This window comes from Hippoglossus stenolepis, chromosome 19 (genome assembly GCF_022539355.2).
Source record: "Hippoglossus stenolepis isolate QCI-W04-F060 chromosome 19, HSTE1.2, whole genome shotgun sequence".
Taxonomy (NCBI): domain Eukaryota; kingdom Metazoa; phylum Chordata; class Actinopteri; order Pleuronectiformes; family Pleuronectidae; genus Hippoglossus; species Hippoglossus stenolepis.
This window is the reverse complement of record NC_061501.1, coordinates 6,910,795-6,929,721: the sequence shown is the minus strand read 5'-3', so window position 1 is coordinate 6,929,721 and position 18,927 is coordinate 6,910,795. Positions and strand designations below refer to the sequence as shown.

At 43.4% G+C, this 18,927-nt stretch overlaps 1 protein-coding gene across 6 annotated transcripts in view; it reads right to left on the bottom strand.

Moving 5' to 3' along the window:
* The window catches only part of ntng1a (netrin g1a), a 111,702-nt gene that overhangs the window by 51,488 nt on the left and 41,287 nt on the right, over positions 1 to 18,927 (bottom strand). For all 6 annotated transcript variants that reach the window (XM_035143037.2, XM_047337909.1, XM_035143038.2 and 3 more), the window contains exon 3: positions 9,264 to 9,907. In XM_035143037.2, the coding sequence (XP_034998928.1) occupies positions 9,264 to 9,907 (644 nt within the window). The remainder of the gene's footprint in view (positions 1 to 9,263; positions 9,908 to 18,927) is intronic.

Genomic DNA, 18,927 nt, shown 5'->3' with positions numbered 1-18,927 from the left:
ACTAAGCAGTGAAAAGCCATCCTTCTTTCATCCTGCTATTTGTATGTGAGAGTGGTCGGCGGTGTTGGGGGAAAGACGGGCGGTTTTAAAACACAGCGAGGAGAGTCTTTGCCTGGAGAAAGTTAGTTTATGCGTGGAAACACTCAGGGTCACCCACACTTCTGTTCACCTTCTAAAGACGGACAGATGAAATGTGCCGCTCAGACAGACGCCCTTGAACACTGACAATAAAGTTTCCTTCAAGATCATATTTTTTCTCATAATGAAAACAACACGCAGAACAACGGACACCTTGTTTTGCCTCATAGAGAACTTTTCTTTCCCTGAACCTTGGATAAACTGATTGTTTTACTTTTACATTTCCTTCCACGGTATAAAGCGTCTGAGTGGTGTGATCATTTTTTCGCTGAGATCTCAGCTGCACTAAAGCAAGTGTATGTACATGTATCACACTTGTCAAACTCGTAAATTCTCGTAATTTAATCAGCTTGCAGTTTTTACTTCATGGACCAATACTGCAGGCTCAACTCAAATTTAGTTGAGTTTCATTTTAAGACAATACATTCAGAGTAAACATAATGAAATGCCCATTTTCTCTCAAAATTAACTCCAGTTTTTCGGGTTGAGATGGGCTCAGGCTACAAGAGTTTTAAAATCCTGACTGATTTTAAAGTCAGGTTGCATCAGGCACTACCTGCAAATATTCTCCACTCTAATCTCAAACATGCACAGACTACAAGATTTGAAATTATTGGCACATCACACACTGCAGGATATTTTTTTACGATTATTGCTCCAGAGGAAGTGACACGTCACCGCTCTTCCTCTCATGAGGAAGAAGATGCAAACAAAAAAAGCACGATGGAGACGTGTAGTACGACAACTTGCTCAGTCCAAAAGTTTTGCAGTGATGTCAAATGAAAGCAGAAGAAATGGGTCTGGATGATAGAATGCTTGGGGAGATACCTTTCACAACTCAGCTGTCCCCTGCACTCACACTGTATACAATGATTCTGCCGGCAGTAGCCACACGACCAGATAATCAGGACCAAACATCGGTACGACCAAGGTTCCCGACTCCCCTATTAAGTTCACCTCACAGCCCCCAGTGCGACAGACAATGTAACATATCGTTCCCTCATTTCAGACAAAATACAGTTGCCTTGGCAAGGACACATGCCCAGTGTGTTTCAAGAAATGATGTTCCCTTTCCAGTAACCCTGTGGGCTGCAGCTGAAGAGTAATATCACAAAACAAAATAATAATTGCTTAATTAAAAGCAATTTTTGGAAGCAATTAACAGTTTGTTACGATGGAGTATTAAGGCCATTTTGAAGATTTCAAGGATAAAGTCGTAATTAAGAAGAAATCTTAATATTGCAAGAATAAAAAAGTAATATTTTGAAAAAAGTCTGAATATTAGAAGAATAAAGTTGTAACTTAATATGAAATTCATACTGTTATATGACCATCTCATAATACTGTGGCTTTATTCTAGTAATACTATGTCCTCGTTCTCAAAAGCAGATTTTTCGCCCTTTTAATTGGCCTCCACTTTGTGAACCAAGCAATACATTTCATTTCTTCCTAAGTGCCTATATTTAGATTTTTAACAATGGCTGTACAGTGGTAATATGTCTCGGTGCCGCTAGCGTGGTTTCAAACATGTCACCGCTCCCTGATAAAAGCTAATTAATCATCTGAACCGAGGCTTGATTGACAGCAAAAACATCACCACGCAGAATATTTCCGTCTTGCCATCCAGTAATATCCCTGTTTTTGTCCGTTGCCATAGAGGACACAGACGTGGCGACGATGGTTCGATGTTGCCAGCAGCCATATGCAGATGACTGTGCACAGGCAGCTGGGGCCTCTAGATACGGTGCACTGCACTCCTGCTGCTGCCAACGCAATGCACTTCATATTCTGCCTCCGCCTATACACTACCGCAGTTTTTAAATCCACCCCCACCTCTCTTTATTCTTACCTTCACGGTTCACATGTGTCCTGCTTGGGGAGGGGTTTTTTTGCTGCTGGGAATATCCAATTAATTGGATAGAAGGGGTCAACTTCTATATTAATACTTCCTCTTACAGATGCACACCCACCACAGCTGGCTCTAGATGAGTATATGTTTGAGTAAATGACTGTTAACTGTTGGTCGTTGGGGAACATCACTGATAGAAGGGGGCTGCAGGTGGCTTTGTCTTGAGGCTCCACAAGAACAGAGGGGACTAATAAACCACATTACGGTTTATTTCCTACAGGGATGTTTCTCTGTCTGTCGGCTCGTCCCTGCTCCTCTGTAGCCTGTTCCCAAAAACATTTAAGATGACGCTGTCCAAGCTTACGCCCACTTTTCAAAGACAGCCTCATCAAGCAGGCACTTGCAGAGCACAGGGACAGGTTGAGCAAGTTCCTGCCATAAGTGATTAAAATTTCCTTTGAGCTCCTCAACCTGGCAGACGTGGGCAGGGAGGGCGTCAGCGAGAGATGAACCGGGGGCTGGGGGCGATCAAAGGCAGGGAGGTGGAGTAGTGGCCTGGACAGAAGTCAGGAGGAAAAAGGAGGCGAGAGACAAAGGGCATAGACAGGCAGCTGCAGGCTGTTGGGCTGTGTTTGAGGCTGACTGAGTTCTGTCAGTAACAAGCACAGATCCAGATCAGCTGAGGACCGGTGTCATCCTGAGATAAATGAAGGTTCGTCACTGGTCAGAGGCCGAGCGGGACCTCTGTGACGTCCGCCGGGGAATAACATCTTGAAACAAAGACGCTAGCTATCAGCAGGTGACCATGAACCTTCCTTCAGACTTCGAATTCAGAGGCAGTCTATAGTTCAACCATTGAGAAACTAAGATGCCTCTTCGGCTGGAGAGAACATTTACTCAAGTACTCTGCACAAGTACACTTACATGTGAAGTAACTGTACTTTACTTGAGTGTATCTGTTTAAAGCTATTCTACACTTATACTGCATTTCAGAGGGGATACTTATTTGAAGGTTACTACATGGACTAAGATTTTCTTACAGTTTCAAAAAAAGGTTAAGCTCATAAAATACATTGTATCGTTAAAGATCGAACACAAACTTTTTTTATGCTTCTAAAAATGTGTCCAAATAAAGTCCTCCGTCATGTTTCTATCACCTAGAGAAGTAAAATGTATCCCCATATTTATGTTGGCACCCTTTGGAGGAAGCCCCAGCCCATGGTTACCTACTGTACTGTATATAAAGGAAAATGTTATATATTGATGCATTATTGTCAAACCAATAAATACTATATTAGTATATTAGTTATAGGAGACATTTTTCTGCAGATTGAGTACTTTTACTTTTGCTACTTTAAGCACATTTTCATGTACTCACATTAGAGACATTAGAGAAACCTCACTTAACTCAGTGTTCGGCTAACAAAGGGGCGAGGGTCACTTACAGCCATTAAAGGAACATGTGGCGTGGATGTTAACAGATGGCCCAAGTTATCTGAACCAATCACAAGGCCCATCCCACAAACATGGCATTCTCCCACACAATGACTAATGCAGACTGCTGATTCAAAAACAAAAAAAAAAGAGGCTGAAATGCAGAGCACAGCGCAAGGTGAGGTGAATAGATGCTTATGGTGGCACGGGGAGAGGCAGACGGAGTGAGACTAAGGAGGGTAGACAAGTGGAATGACTTATTCAGGGGGGAAGTGGGCAGCAAGAAACATGAAATTAGCACAAATAGATTATCTGTCGACCAGAGGCCGGCCTAAGAGCAAGCCAAGCACTATGGTGGGAGAGGGAGCGGGGAGAAAAAGCAGATTGACTTCTTGTTTGTTCCTCCCTCAGGGGAGAGCCGATAGAGCCATCACTCACCAAACTGCTGATCTGTAGTTGAAACAGCTGTATCCAAAGCACACATGCACTAAAGTACACGGCGATTAGAATGCACCAATAGCATGACCCCTGCACCCCGGGACGGATGAAGTGTCTAATCTCCTACATATGGTATATTTTGTGCGCCTCAGATAAGAGCTCCCCTTTATCACACTCGTGAATATTATTGATTTGTACTCGTGTGGACTTGATCCAAATATCTAAAGAGTAGCAGCGGCGCTTCAGTGCTTATAATTCATCCCCAGTGTTAGTGTAATGTGCCGCGCTGCATTTGGCACAACCTCACAAATACACAGTCCTCTTATTGCAGTTACGCGGTGTAATGTGCCAAATGAATAAATAAATACACATCTGATGGCTACGGATGGATTTCGCCTCACCTTCGGTCAATACGTCAATCAGTTTCCACATACAGTTCAATGTGTTTTGGAGGACTGATCTCAATCCATACAGTGCTTCACCGATGGAAACATTTGCCCCGGTGTAACATCCAGATTCACAGATAGGGTCGAACACTCGACGTGCATTTAGATGTAAATGGAAGCACTTCAGCTGGAGAGCTTCGCAGTCCTGTAACATCGAAGCAGCAGGAGATAGATAGTCTTTTTTTATTTATTCCACACATTTATTCTAATTTCTTGAGAATATATTATCAACATATTATGTGCACCCTGGAGCCGTCATCAGGGAAGAGGTCTGGTAAGCTTGCTTCTTTTCTTAATCCACACCCTTAGTGTACCTCCCTTTAAAAAACAGTCAGATGAGATTTGACACAGTTCTGGAAACGCTAAAGGCTTCAAACTGTGTAACACTCCCCAAACGGCTTTGATGTATAAAGGCAGTTTGTGTAATGAAATGCATCCTGCTGCTGGGACCAGGGTCAATCGGACCCAATTTATCATCATGTCCACTTCAAGTGAGAGGATTACTACTTTACGTGGGATCCAACTCAAATTGGCATAATCCAGTTGCTGATGGAAAATATTAGCGTGAACACTATACGTCTCCTGTTTCAGCTTGTATTAGCAATTTTGGGGGTTTTGGTCGCCAACAACTCCTCATTGCTTCAACCGATTTCAACCATTCAAACTCATATTCATATTTCAAATGTCAGTAAAACATTAAAATAATTTGTTCCCCATGCACCCACTGAGAGAAGCCATTTTTCTATTTCCATCTCCTCAGACGTTTTGAAATATTCAGCTTTGTCTGCAGTTTTTAGGGATTTGGTTGCCAACAGCTCCCAAGTGCTTAAACCAATTTTCCACCATTCAAACATCAAAAATTCCGCTTATTCCAACGTGGATGCTCTCATTTTTTTGTTTCACTTTTCTATTTAATATTTTTTCCATATTTAAAATGTCAGTAAAACATTAGAAAATATATGTTTCCAATGCACCCACTGATAGATGAGATAGAGTTTGAGAGACAAGGTCGAGTGCTGAAAACTCGCTTCACAGAGAAAGGAGAAAAATAAATTAATCATTATTTAAGGACTCTTCATTGAGTGTGGTCAAAAGGAGAGGGGGGGGGTCGAACAGGAAACGTGAACTCACAACTGCAATATTTACTTCTACAAATTCTTGGATTTCAGGGCCTTAAGAAGAAAAGCAGAGACCATTCCTCACCCAAATGAGTGTTGAATATGCAAAGTTATACTGTAAGTGAGCTCAAGCGTACAGTAGCAGTCCCGATGAAACAATTAAAACCAGACCAAGACTATTATCTCGGGATGCGGGGGTTCATTAGCAGCATGGGGATTCACAGTCAAAGAGGTAGCTTCCTTCCGTGAGGCCGCAGGAAATCTAGACCAGAGAAAAAAGGTCTACTAACCGATTCTCCCCCTCCCCTGTCTACCCTGCAGTCAAAGACATAGTGAACCCTTAAGGTTGTTTCTGTTCTTCCCCGATAATGTCCTGCGGCACACATATGCTGTATCATAACTCGGGCTGCTGTAAACTGGCGAAAACAAACTTTTGCTTTCCCTACGTTCTGTTTTCTGCACCCAAACAGGTAAGAACAAGCTGGAAATGTTGTTGATATGGGGCGTGCAGTTTTATTAATGCACTGACAGCAGGAGATGGGGTTGGAAAAATACAGCACAAGTAGAAATAAGTAGAATGGGTTGCCAGATTCAGAGCTCGTCTACAACTTCAGTCACCAAAAGAGCTTTTCTGGTTCATTCTGGCAATTAAAAAGTGCCAAAAGTCCCACTTAGAGTTCTCGCAATTCTATTCTTTGTTTTGTGGTGGGTAGTGTAGTTGCAGCTACACTATGTGGTAGGTGTTTATCCCTCAAATAGCTGTAGAGGTTTGGAGTGGGGCTGGGTCTTCTCTCATAATTCAAGACAAGGACCCAGAAAGGATCCAACTCTGCAGAGGAAAAACTGACAACGACAGGGAGTAGGGGGGCAAACGACAAGGAAACCGAGAGCCAGAACGAGATCTTTTAGTCGCCTGAATCTTCTCCAACTTTAATTACACTGTATTGATCACAAGGTGGGGAGGAAGAGGGGGGGGGGGGTGGAGCAAAGGGGGGAGTGACAGCTGGTGAAATTGCCGGCTGTGGTTACTGTAAAGCACGGGGAAAAAACAGAGGCGGAGCAATTATGCCAAAGTCATACAGTAGATAATTAGAAAATCTTCCCAACTCTCCACGCTTTCTCTCCCCACAAACCCATTTAGCGCGCCTGCTACAATGGAACAGTGAGCGTGTCAGATTCATTAAAGTCAGCGGGCAGTATGCACTGTTCACATCCATCTCACAGCTCCATGCTTGGTTTGATTTGAAATTCTTTGCATTGATTTTTTTCTCCCCCCCCCCAGCGACTTTGGTGCAGGCCTTCCCTGTAATCAAGCCCGATGGAATGGTCATGCATGACACTTCTGGCTTCCCTGTAACAACTTTAGCAACAGACGCAAAGACGACCACTTCTGCAGAGTTGGGCTCCTTCCCTCGCTATCTGTTCTAGGTTGACCTACTTCGGCAAAGAGCTTACGTTCCTTTCTTTGTTTCTCACACTGTTGTGGCAAGAAGAGAAAACCTCCTACTGTATTTACCTCCACCCCCTCGCTCCTGATCCGGGCCAATGACGGCCGAGTCCAGCGCAATGAAATATGCCAGATCCAACCTCACTGCCCCTGCAAAATCGCTCCCAGCGAGTCTCACAGAACTGTATTCTGGGGGTTAAGGAGCTTATGTCTTGTATACGATGCATGGAGAAAGGGGCTGAGCAGTGATTTGCCATGGGAGGGGGGGGGGGAGGAGAGTGAAGCCTCTCTGTGTAGAGTGTATCTCATTATGGCTGAACTGTGTGTTACCTTTGGTAAACAGTGGGGAACATTTCTCAGGCGAGCGTCACTCTGAACGCAGCGGGCTGGTAAACGACCGCGGCCCGATGGTGGCGCACAGCCATTGCTCAAATCTACAGCCCCACAGGGATGTATGAGTGCGGTCATGATTAGTCAGATAGAATAAATAATCTGCGCTTATGACAGCCCCCTTCATTTCAGCGGGTGTTGAATGGATGTCCAATACAGCTCTTTTGTGTGAGTAAATTCCCTCCAGTTGTTTCTGCTCAATGACCTTCTCAATCACGAGAAAAGTCAAAAATTCAATTTTCTGAGTGAGACATTTATTATAATATCCCCATTGTTCAAGGGTACCTGCAGAAATACTCCATTTTAATGGAATACACAGTATAATATTCAGGAAATCAGCAAATCAGAGGTTCATTAACCCATTTAGATTGGATGCAACATATATACCTTTGAGACTAGATGCCGTTTGCACAGGTAAAACGTGTGTGTCATATGAAATAGATCGTAGTTCTCTGAAATATACACGGGGGAAGGGAAATGTAGTTTCTGTGTTGGTGCTCTTAGCCTCCAAGAAAGTTTTTAAAGTAGTGTTTCAAACAATGGCTGACGATCTAAGCGACAGAAATGATGTTGAAGCAGATTACAGCAGAGTTTCATTGATTAAAATAACAGAGAAGAAAATTTTGACCCAGACAATTTTCCGTTGAGCCACTGATCAAGGCTCAGTCTGTGGGATACATGTTTTGAGATTTATCTTAGTATTTCATTTTTTTTCACAAAGTTTAGGGAAAAGATTTATGTACAATAAATGTTTTTATTTCATGTCTCTATCTGCCTCAGAGGCTGAGAAATAAAAGTCTTTGTAAAATTTGGCAATGTGTCAGCTTTTCGGAAATCCTAGGGTTTTAAATGGTTGTTTTAGAGTGCGTTTTATACGTCTTAATGGGCTAACTGAAGTTTGATAGCCTTTGACAATCTGTTCATAAACAATAGCAAACAGCTCCACTGTCTATTAGCCAGTGTAGCGTGAGAAAGACAGCAACTGAAGTCCCACTTCTTTAAATGATCACCTGATGCTAACCCTCTCATGCAGCTGACTGAACTTTGGCTTATTCTTCCACACTGGTTACAACAAGTTTGCTGCTGATGAGCAGGACACTAGTGATGTTTCTATATTTCCTCTTCCCGAGCCACGGGCTGGCATCCCGACTTCCAACGCCTCTACCCTCATCCTCAAATTGTTGTGACGTTCCGCCACTCTGCGCTCCTGCACCGCGACCCTCTCATGTGTGAAGAGCAAAACAAGAGTAATTAAATCTTCATTCCTTCACCCCCATAAAACCATATTCACATCTGTCAAATTGAAAAAAAAAACGTGCAGTGTAAAACAGATCCACTTGAGTTGTATGCCCCAGTGGCTCGCATAGTGTTTTTGAGCAGCAGGGTAAGCTTGCGTCGGCCTCTCCCCTCACGGCATAATGGCGCCTTGTTTTCATGCTATATGACCCCGTGTGGATTCTGTAAATCAAACACCAATTACAACGCGCACTGACCTGCCGTCTGAAATGCTACGTCTAATGTCTTTTACAGGCTCGAAGACAGCTGAGTGAATTCGGCGTCAAAATGTAGAGTGCTTCAGCAAGCTTGGTTAATTAAGACATGCTGACAGCCGATGAACTCTGCACATCGGTATGGATCCGCTGCCTAATTGGAAATAATTGTAACGGTAAACGCATTTTTCTTCTACGACTGTGTGGCTGTACTGTCGCTGGAGTAACACCACAGGAAAAACTGCTGAGGTGTCAGTCCATAGAGTCATCATTACATCCACGGTTGGACTAATCCGTTAGGACACCCAAGGGCCAAAAGTGTCTTGTTGGGGCGTTAATGACCCCACTTTAGTTGATTGGTGAAAATTCCCCTCACAAATTTTCCACTAATCCAGTGACAAGAACCAATTGACAAGCACCCTCAGGACCACTGAGAGCCCGAGGCAGTGAGCAGTCCATTTTAACCATTTGGAAATTCCCTATAAGACGTGAACAGATAAATGAAGGTCTTACCTGCCCTGCACTTTGATGTCAGAGATGGCATAGAAGTATCTGGACAGGTTGGTCTCGTCCACCATCGTAGCTCCCGTGGCAGGCCGGAGCAGGCGGATTCTCAGGTCTGTGATGGTAAAGAAGTCCCTCAGGTTCTTGGTCGTGTCCAGTTGGCCGTAGAGCGAGGCCATGTTGTGGAGCCGGGGCCCGGCGAACAGCGCAAAGCGGTCCTTGATCTCAAAGCGCACAGTTTTGTCGTTCTTCCACACGTAACCTCGCGAGTAGTCCTCAGTGCAGATGATGTCCAGCAGGGTGTGCTGGGTCAAGTCCTGCACCGTCTTGGGCTCCATGGTGAAGGCGTCCAGGCAGTCAGTGGCATAGAACTGGTAGGGCTGCCAGGTTCGGCCATAATCCAGCGACTTCTCCAGGACCATCTGTTCGGGCCGGCCTGACTCAAAGGTGAGGACGATGTCGTCAGTCAGCTCGATGGTCTTGTTCCAAGAGAGCGTGAGGTTGACCAGGAGGGCCTTTGGGTACTTCTTCCAGGATGTGGACTGCCAGAAGGTGGTGGGGTTGCGGCCCTCGATGTCGAACATGAGGTGTGGAGGGTGGGCGAGCTCGTCAGTGCTGGCATCACATTCATTATTACACATGTAAGGATTCTCCTGAAAAGAGAAAGAGAAAGTAAGGAAAAGTTAGTTGTGGTGAGCAGTAACAATACATTAAGTCACTTTAAAGGCAGATGATGAGGCCTGGCACCATATCTCTGCAGGTATTTTTCTGTCACATCTCAATTTGACTTTTTTTTTTTTCATGTTCTCAAGCTCCTTGCATGAAAAAGGTCTTCCCAAAAACATCTGTCCGATTTACCACAAATCATTACCAGGCGATGTTCGCTCCTTCCTCCCTGGGGACTCGATCTAGCTGTCAGGGGGAGGAGGCACTCCTCCACGAGGACCTTTCAAGTGCTACAAGCTCCAATTTATCAGGACAAGATAATCCACTACTTGATTAGGTGGGAGATGTCACCCTGTGCCTGTGCATGTGCGTGTGTGCGTGTGTGTATGTGTGTTGAAGTGGTGCTGAGGAAACAGGGAGAGGAGCCGGGCCTCTGATGTAAGACAGTCTAATGAAGCGGTGAGGCAGAGATCGAGTAAGTTCGAGGGAGAGACGGCTCCATTCGGGCTCATAAGCTTTGCAAGTTTTTCCACGTCCTCCAAGGCAAGGTGACAATGAAACAAGGCTCTGTCAGGCTTTCTGACTGCTGGAGGGCCCCATTAATATCCTGTCTGGACCGTCCCCTACAGGCGTCTCCCAGCACTGGACAGCAGCGGCTGGGAGGAGAAAACGGGAAGGAGGAAGGAGGAAGAAGGCAGTTGAAAATTCCACCTGGGTTTTTCCGTGTACCATCTCGTGGCGGGAGGTTAGGTGTGCTATTAACTGCAGCATCTGGTGCACGGTGTATCCACAGACAGATGTGTAATATCTCATATGCGACAGTTATGCCTGCTTCGGGGGTGTGGAGAGTCTCTAAAAAAACACATTGGCATGCAGGATGGCTGACTGTGTTGCTGCAGTTGTGTCGGGAACACGCATTCATCGAGGGAGACCTAAAACCGTATTTCACTGACAGTGGAGGGCTCTGCCTGAATGGAACTAGATTTATTTCCGTCTTCTTGTCCCGTTAATTATTGGTGATTACTCTGTATGTTTAATGCATAACACTAACTGAGGAGTAGCAGAAAAAACAAATATTCTATTTTAAATTGTGTTAGTGTGCTTAAAATGTTATTAAATGTTGTTAGAGAGATTTATAATTTAATTAAAACTGCCTCAAATGACACAATGTTCTATTTTTTGAGGAGGAGGAGGAAGAGATGATTCATTTCCCAACATTCAGTCTCTTCTTGTGTAATATTTGCTTCACTCTCACTGTATAAACAGAAGTGGATGAAGTCCTTAAAAGTCATCCACCCAAACACTAGCACTTAAAGTTTGATGAAATCCAACAAAATGCCACCTGTTCTGGTTACATTATGAGAGATATTATTGGATTATTATTACTGATACTTATGTATATATACATATATGAATATTTAGCATTTTAACACTTTTTTTATATCTTTATTCACTGTGGGGTAGATTATTCTTTTTTATTTCATATTTGTGTAATTGCCATATTTCTGCAAAAACGATTATGCAAATGTGAAAATGTGATGGAGTTGAAGAATGAAGTAGCAGCAAATGGAAGTGTTCAAAGTACAGGTACTGTTAACCTTGCACTTCAGTATTGTAAATATTAAATAAGGTATATCAGGTAATGTTCCAGCAAAGTGGGGAAGCATTTACCCACAGTGCACCAGTGTGACTGTCCCAAAACGTCCTTCTGTAAACAAGATAATGGATCTTAGTGCGTCTCTTTGTGAGAAACTGTATCATGTCTGTGGTGAAACCTTTTGTACCTTTGTGTCTAAATCAGGGAGATCCAATGATGCAGCTATCACTGCAACACACACACACACACACACACACACACACACACACACACACACACACACACACACACACACACACACACACACACACACACACACACACACACACACACACACACACACACCCACCCACAAAGTGCCGCCCTCACCAGCACATCTCTGTAATCAGACAAAGATGTATCCCTATCGATCCCTGCGGCTGGGGCACTGGAAATCTGCTGTGTGTAGCACCTGGCAACCTTAGCCAGTTGTCCGGAGCTGCCCCGAACACACAGGTTAAAAAGCTTTCATTACTGTCTCCTCCGCTTCTCGCCTAATGACAAAATACTGCCTTTATGAAGATCAATAACCTCACCGGTCAGCCCGGAGGACAGAAAGCAGATGAAATGCTGAGTATACGGCCTCATGAAACTGAGATTTTCCTGTTTTACTGTGGGGGCACTGCGGAGGGCTGACGGGTTGACACACATTAAAATCACTGACAGCACCCGGCACGGCAATTACAGCGTGACAAATGTTGTTTCTATTAAATCCCAGTGTGATGAGAAGTGACCAGTATGAGGAAGGGGTCGCAAGAGCTGAGTTTGCAAGAGCTGATAGGTCACACTAAATCGGCGTTAATAGAGATGCTGACGACACGCCCAAAACACACCGTGGCTTAATCCCATTATTAGCATTGTGACGCAGCTCAATAGAGAGAGAGAGAGAGAGAGAGAGAGAGAGAGAGAGAGCATGAGTCAGGGTGTTCATGTGCACAAGCATGTTGTGTGTTTGTGGGTGGACTTCACAAATCATCAGGAAGCTGCTTGAAATTCCTGTGGCGTTCTCCCCATTATTGTCAAAGTGTTCAGGCTAATTTTACCTGCTGGTGTGAGAGAGGAATATAAAAAATTCCACAATGCAGCAACAGACAGCTGCACTCCACCGACCATGATATCTGTCGCGTTTAGGTCACGGGGGAAATGTTTTTTCTCTTGCTTTGCCAACCGAGGCTTGTAGTTGGTAGAAAACATGAACCTCTTGAAACAACGCGTCAGAGCTCATCCGAGGCAATTTTACTCTCAAACGTGTACAAATCGAGGTAACACTCCGACTGCAATTTTCCATTTTGTGATCTTTGATCGTGCCTCTGTAACGGCCCCATTCGACTGATCATTGATCAATCAGTCAAGCTCCTCTGCTGCACTATTTTTTTTTTACAAAGCAATCGAACTTCATCAACCATGAAATGCTCATGTTTTTATAATTTATTACTCCACTTGAATATGTGAATGATACCACACTGAATGTGTTCTTATTGTGGCTCTGTGTACAACATGACAAGGTGTTTCACCCTCACAACAAAAACCTCTGAATAAAAATCTGTGTTTTTTTCTATTCTCTCTTTGATACTAAAGCAGCGATCACAGTCGAGCTCCATATACTGTACTTATACAGCAGAAGTGTGGAGCAGATAAGTTACTGATGTTATGACTGTGCCTAGTTTTAAAATAAGATATGACCGTGGCGGCTGACAGCCTTGGCCCGATCACACCGTAACCGCTGATGGAGGATGAGGCTTGGGGGAATATAAATTTCCTGACTGCCGACAAGCCATCGAGATGGATGGGCCCCCACCAATCAAACCCATCAGCTTGTGTGACAGATGTCTTGCTCTTGTTACCCAGATAGTGAACAGAACCGCCCTCCATGTTTTTCCTCCTTCTACTTTTCCCATCTCCTCTTTCTTTAGTTCTTATCCTAAAACATTGGATTTCTAAAGGGATCAGACAGGATAAATCAAAGGAATGTCATGTATACATGTGATCTGATATTGAAAACTAATCCTTTGAAAGAGTAAAACGATATAATTCTTGAAGAACTGATAGTGTGAGGTGAAGAAAATTGGGTTTAAATGCACATTTCTGGCTTGTTTTTTTTTATTATTGTTTTGTATGTATAATCTGTTTTTTATCACTTTAGAGAAAATGTTAAATAAAAGGGCATTTATCCAGATTAAGACTGTTTAAAATACCCCAAATCATCCCATCTGACAAGTTTCATACACATTACGCACAATACAAATGCTGTGCAGATCTCCCATTATCCATAGTTCAAAAAAAGTGAGATTGAATCTTAATTTAAATAAACACTGAGTATCACATTAAGTTTTGCATTAGAGCCAAAGAAGGTGCAAATTGTGAGAGTGATGAGATCCTGAGAGAAGCGGCCCATGGGTGACGTGATATAAAACATATAAAAAAAAAACAGGACCCAGAATAAACATCCAGAAATAAATGGAAATAAACATTTATTGTTAGAAAACTCCTGTTCCAACTGTGTGTGGACATTTCATTGCATCAACAGTGTGGATTCCTGCCCAGAAATACACCATCTGTTTTCTTACATCCATTTCTCGGCCATGTTTCCACCTCTCTTTATTCAGCAGGGTGTGTGTGTGTGTGTGTGTGTGTGTGTGTGTGTGTGTGTGTGTGTGTGTGTGTGTGTGTGTGTAGGATGGAGGTGGGGGTTAAAGCTATCCCTGCTGCATTAATGAGACCTTGTGTTCCACGATAGATTTCTTCACCTCGAGCCAGCGGCTTGATTGAAGCAGCGCTCTCTCAATTTCAAAAACCTCTCTCTCTCCCTCCCTCCCCCTCTTTCTCTCTTTCCAGTCTTGCCAACACCTTCACTGGACCCCCTCTCCTGCTCTCTCTCTCGCTCTCTCTCTCTCTCTCTCTCCCTCTCTCTCTCTCTCCCATGGTGATGGGTGGAGCAGACAGAGAGAGGGGCTTAACCTGGACGTGGAAGGAATATTGGATGCCAGTGTGACAGATTACAGTGGTAATAGACACCCAGGCCAAATCCTCACAAGGATTACAATCATATTTTCATATGGCTCAGGGTCGGCCGGAGGTCGAGCGGCCTGGACCACGGTCAACAAGGAGACATGGGACCCGAAACCACACACACACACCCACACACACACACACCAGGTTCTCTTGCAGATTATGTCTGAGTCAGGTAGAGTTAGCATATATTTTCATAGATTTTGATAGAGCATTTAAACAACTAATTACCTGTAGTTCAAACAGATTAAAGCAGAGGACAGAGTGTTATGATTAATGGATAAAAAGAAAAAAGGTTTAGCATGGTTTTTAAGTGTTGAACAGAGATTATGAGTTTTACTAGACTACAATGTTATCTGATTCATTCATGAAAAGATTGACAGAGCTCTCAGGAATTATCAAATCGATCATTATCGGCCAATAATCAGGTGATCGGCTGACTGCTCGGCATTTTGTTTTTTTAAGTATACGATTACCTCATCGGCCATAAAATCCAAAAGGCAAACTACCTGGATTAACACTGCTAGTAGTCAAAGTTAGCTTAGCTTAGCATTAAAACTGGAAACAGGGGCACTGCTAGCCTGCCTTTTAAATGCACAGTTGCACAAGTAGCAGTGATGCTCCACCAGCCCTCAGCTTGAAGTGGACTGCGGTCGAACAGCTCGCAGTCCAACACATGAATTATGCCGTTTAGTGGCACCACAGGGGGAAATCCTACAGTGATCTAAAGGCAGCGAGCTGCACCGTTCAGCCACCTTAAGCACCGCAGTGTGGGCTGTCCAGTCGACCGAGGGGAGGTTATGAGGCGCGACGATGTGTAAATGTCCTCGTGTTGCGATCGTCGTGATCAGTGGCGACGATTTAGAAGATTCATGAGCCCTAAAACAATAGTGAGGAAGGCCTTCAGCACCCTGCTTCTGCGCATTGGCGGGATATAAAAACAATTTTATATTCCATTATCTTTTATGTGGCGAGCCCCACCGGGTGCCACTGTGATACGGTCTGGAGGACAGGACGATATCCCCTGCTTAGGAGATGGTATATTTGCGTGAGCGCGGCGAGTACACACATCAAGATTTACAGCCAAAGTTGTTTGATGGCTGTTAGTATTCCTTTAACACGGGCAGTTAACGTGACAGGATAATGGTGCAGTACATCGCACAGTTAACTATGAGTTAAGGACTCTTATTCATGCAGCACAAAACATGCAATCCACTGCATCTCTATCTAGACACTCATTGTCTTTGAAGGGAAAAGCAAGTTGTGTTTTATGAAAAAACATTCGGCCCTGACCGATATGGATTTCTTGGTAATGATGCCGATACTAATATTAGAGAGTAAAGAAAATTTGAAATACTGATACATCAACTGAGATATATATATTGTAAAAAAAAATTGGCAGTAATTCCTAAGATGTTATCAAAGTTAAGTTAATCCTAAATGTACATCTGTTTTGCATTGTTTATTCCGTAAAAGTTTTAATATTGGCAAGGCTCATATTGGCCAAATTTGATCAGCCAAACGATAAATCGGTCAGGCTCTAAAAAGTCATTGTTTTATTAAATGTAACACACACACACACACACACACACACACACACACACACACACACACACACACACACACACACACACACACACACACACACACACACACACACACACACACACACACACACACACACACACAGATGAGAGTAGCGCTTAATTTGTTGAATAAGACATAGTGCGGGAGGTCAGGTAAAGAAGCGCACTAAAAATAATCTCACAGAAGGGACGAGTGTTCAGGACGACCCGGCTCTCGGAGCATTTGGAAGCTTGTTAGATGAACCACAAATGAGAACAGTCTGGACTGTGATTGTCTTGTGAAGAGGGAAGGCAATGCAGCATGACTATCCTTGGAGGAACACAGTGGCAAAGAGGCACGTAACTTCTGTTTGATTGAGTTCAGTTAGACGTGTGCAGTCCCAAAAGTTGTTCTTGAAACAAACTGGTGACTTGAACTTGCTTCTGGCAGCCATGGTCAACCAGAAGAAGTTGATGGGTAGTAGAGGGACGTCTGCCCTTTTAGGCTGATTGAAGAACAGAGGTGCTGCTGCATTCTGAACCATCTGTAAGAGTTTCACTACACATGAATTGAGGCCCATCGGAAGAGTATTGCAGTCATTGCAATATTTCAACTTTTTTCTAGAACTAGCAAACAGTATTCGTCCATTTTGCAAAATGTTTAGACTTGTCTCGTCACCTGCTGCTTTCACACACTTTCACTTGAAACATCTACACTATTTGTTTTTATTTTGTATGTTTTCTGTGTTAACTGTGTTATTATCTCTTTTCACCTCTGCAGTGGAGCATACGAGTGCTCCTGTTTGGAAACTGCCGATTTAGACATTTGGGTCCCGATGCAGTTGATCCAATGCGAACAGCAATGAATTAGCTGTGTGGAATATTTTAAGAAAACACAGCAGTGGTGGTGGTGGCGGCGGTGTATTGAAATGGAAGGAGAAACTGGGAGTTTTTATTTAGCAGACCAAAGCCTAAAAGAGAAATGAAGCATTATTCATTTATGAGTAAATCAAATAGAAAAGTTAAAAAGGAACAATGTTTGGCTGAGTGCAGTCTGGAACTGGTCACGGACATTTGGATTATACATTATACTTGTTAAATAAAACTGAGTCATGCAGTGAAAACCTAACTCCCAGGTACACAATTTATCTGGTTCTTTGAACTTTCATATAATTTTCTACTACGTTGGCTGCCTCACCAAATCAGGAACAGATCACTGTTATTTCCCACCATCGTCTCGACAAGTGTCATTCATCTTTTATGAAGACGTCCTTCCACAATGAGCCGATACACCAGGGCATAATCGATCCGCTGGCTGCTGCAGAGCTACATCTCTCGATCAAAGTGTCCCATCGCATAACGGGAAGACTTTGGCATTTTTTTCCACTGCACATTAAGACCAGCCTGTGGCCATGATCACCCCTGATCTTTCAGCTGAGGAATCCCTCAGGAGCTGACATCACGACGCCGTCATCGCCGCCCCCTCCCCCATCGCTATTCCTCCTAGTATTTTTAGTGGTATAATAACGCCACGGATCCTGTGTAGCAGCTCTCCGGAGTCACACGCATCAGTGTCACCTTGACCAAGCTAAGAGGCAAACATCAACCGCAAGGAGCTGCTCCCACGTGGAGACAAACCTCAACCTCCTGCAGCAATGACACTACCTCCGCTCCTAACACCTCCGACAGGCAGAACAAGGTGGATCTAAACAGTAGTTGTGATTTTATAACAGTCTATTAGTCTTAGTCTATATAGGGCTATTTTTATTACAACATATATTTTTAACCTTTATTTACCCTATTGATGGCAGTGTTGCTGGCTGGTCAACTACTTTGGTCCAGACTAAAATATTGTACATCAACACCTAATGAAATGAAAAGCCATGACATGGATGAATCCTGAACATTTAAGTGGTCCCCTCATTTTTATCTAGCGCCACCAACAGGTGTAATGTTGCACTCATCCAGTGCAACATTTCCAAAGATATTTTAACAAAGATTCATGTTCCCCAGATTTATGACGATGACTTTGATGCACCACCATTTCTCCTCTCAGGGGCAAATCCAGGAGCAGGGCCAGGGGGGCACTGGCTCCTGCCGAAATCTGATTGGCCCCTGAAGTTCCCCTGTTCCACAATAAAATACCAAACAATAAATACGGCTATTTGTTAAGAAATTTTATTTTCTACGCTTTTTCCTGTACAAGCAAGAATTTTCAAAATATATTGATGATCTGTGGCTTTGCTCAAAGCTATAGAGCTAACAATAAACAAGGGATGACTTAAATGTGCTGAATAGGGAATTGTATAGGAGTGTTGGAGATATAATTGGTTGTAAATTGTGGCCCCTTTATGGCCCCTGATTTAGAAAAATCCCAGATCTGCCGCTGTCTCCTCTAATGTAACCATGTGGCTGAAGTTTGCAGTTTTAAGTGAACTGCCCCAAACAACTGTTAGACATCAATTGTCACATTATGTACATACATGTCTTCAGATGGCTTTGGTGTTGCCTTACTTTTCCATCTAGCATCATCAGGCCGAAATGTGAATTTGTGCATTACATTCGTTTATGACCAAATACCCATCAGACCAAACTGTACACCAAATTTAACTGAAATAATGAACCTACCTGCTTAACAACATGGTAGAACCGTATTCTAGCATCGCTGTAGATCAGAGTTACACAGACTCACACCACGGATTTAGAACTGTGGGTCACATGAAGTGGATGGAAATATAAGGACCATTTTCAATCAATAAAAATCAGTCCTTCTGAATATCTTATTTTGATCCCTCAC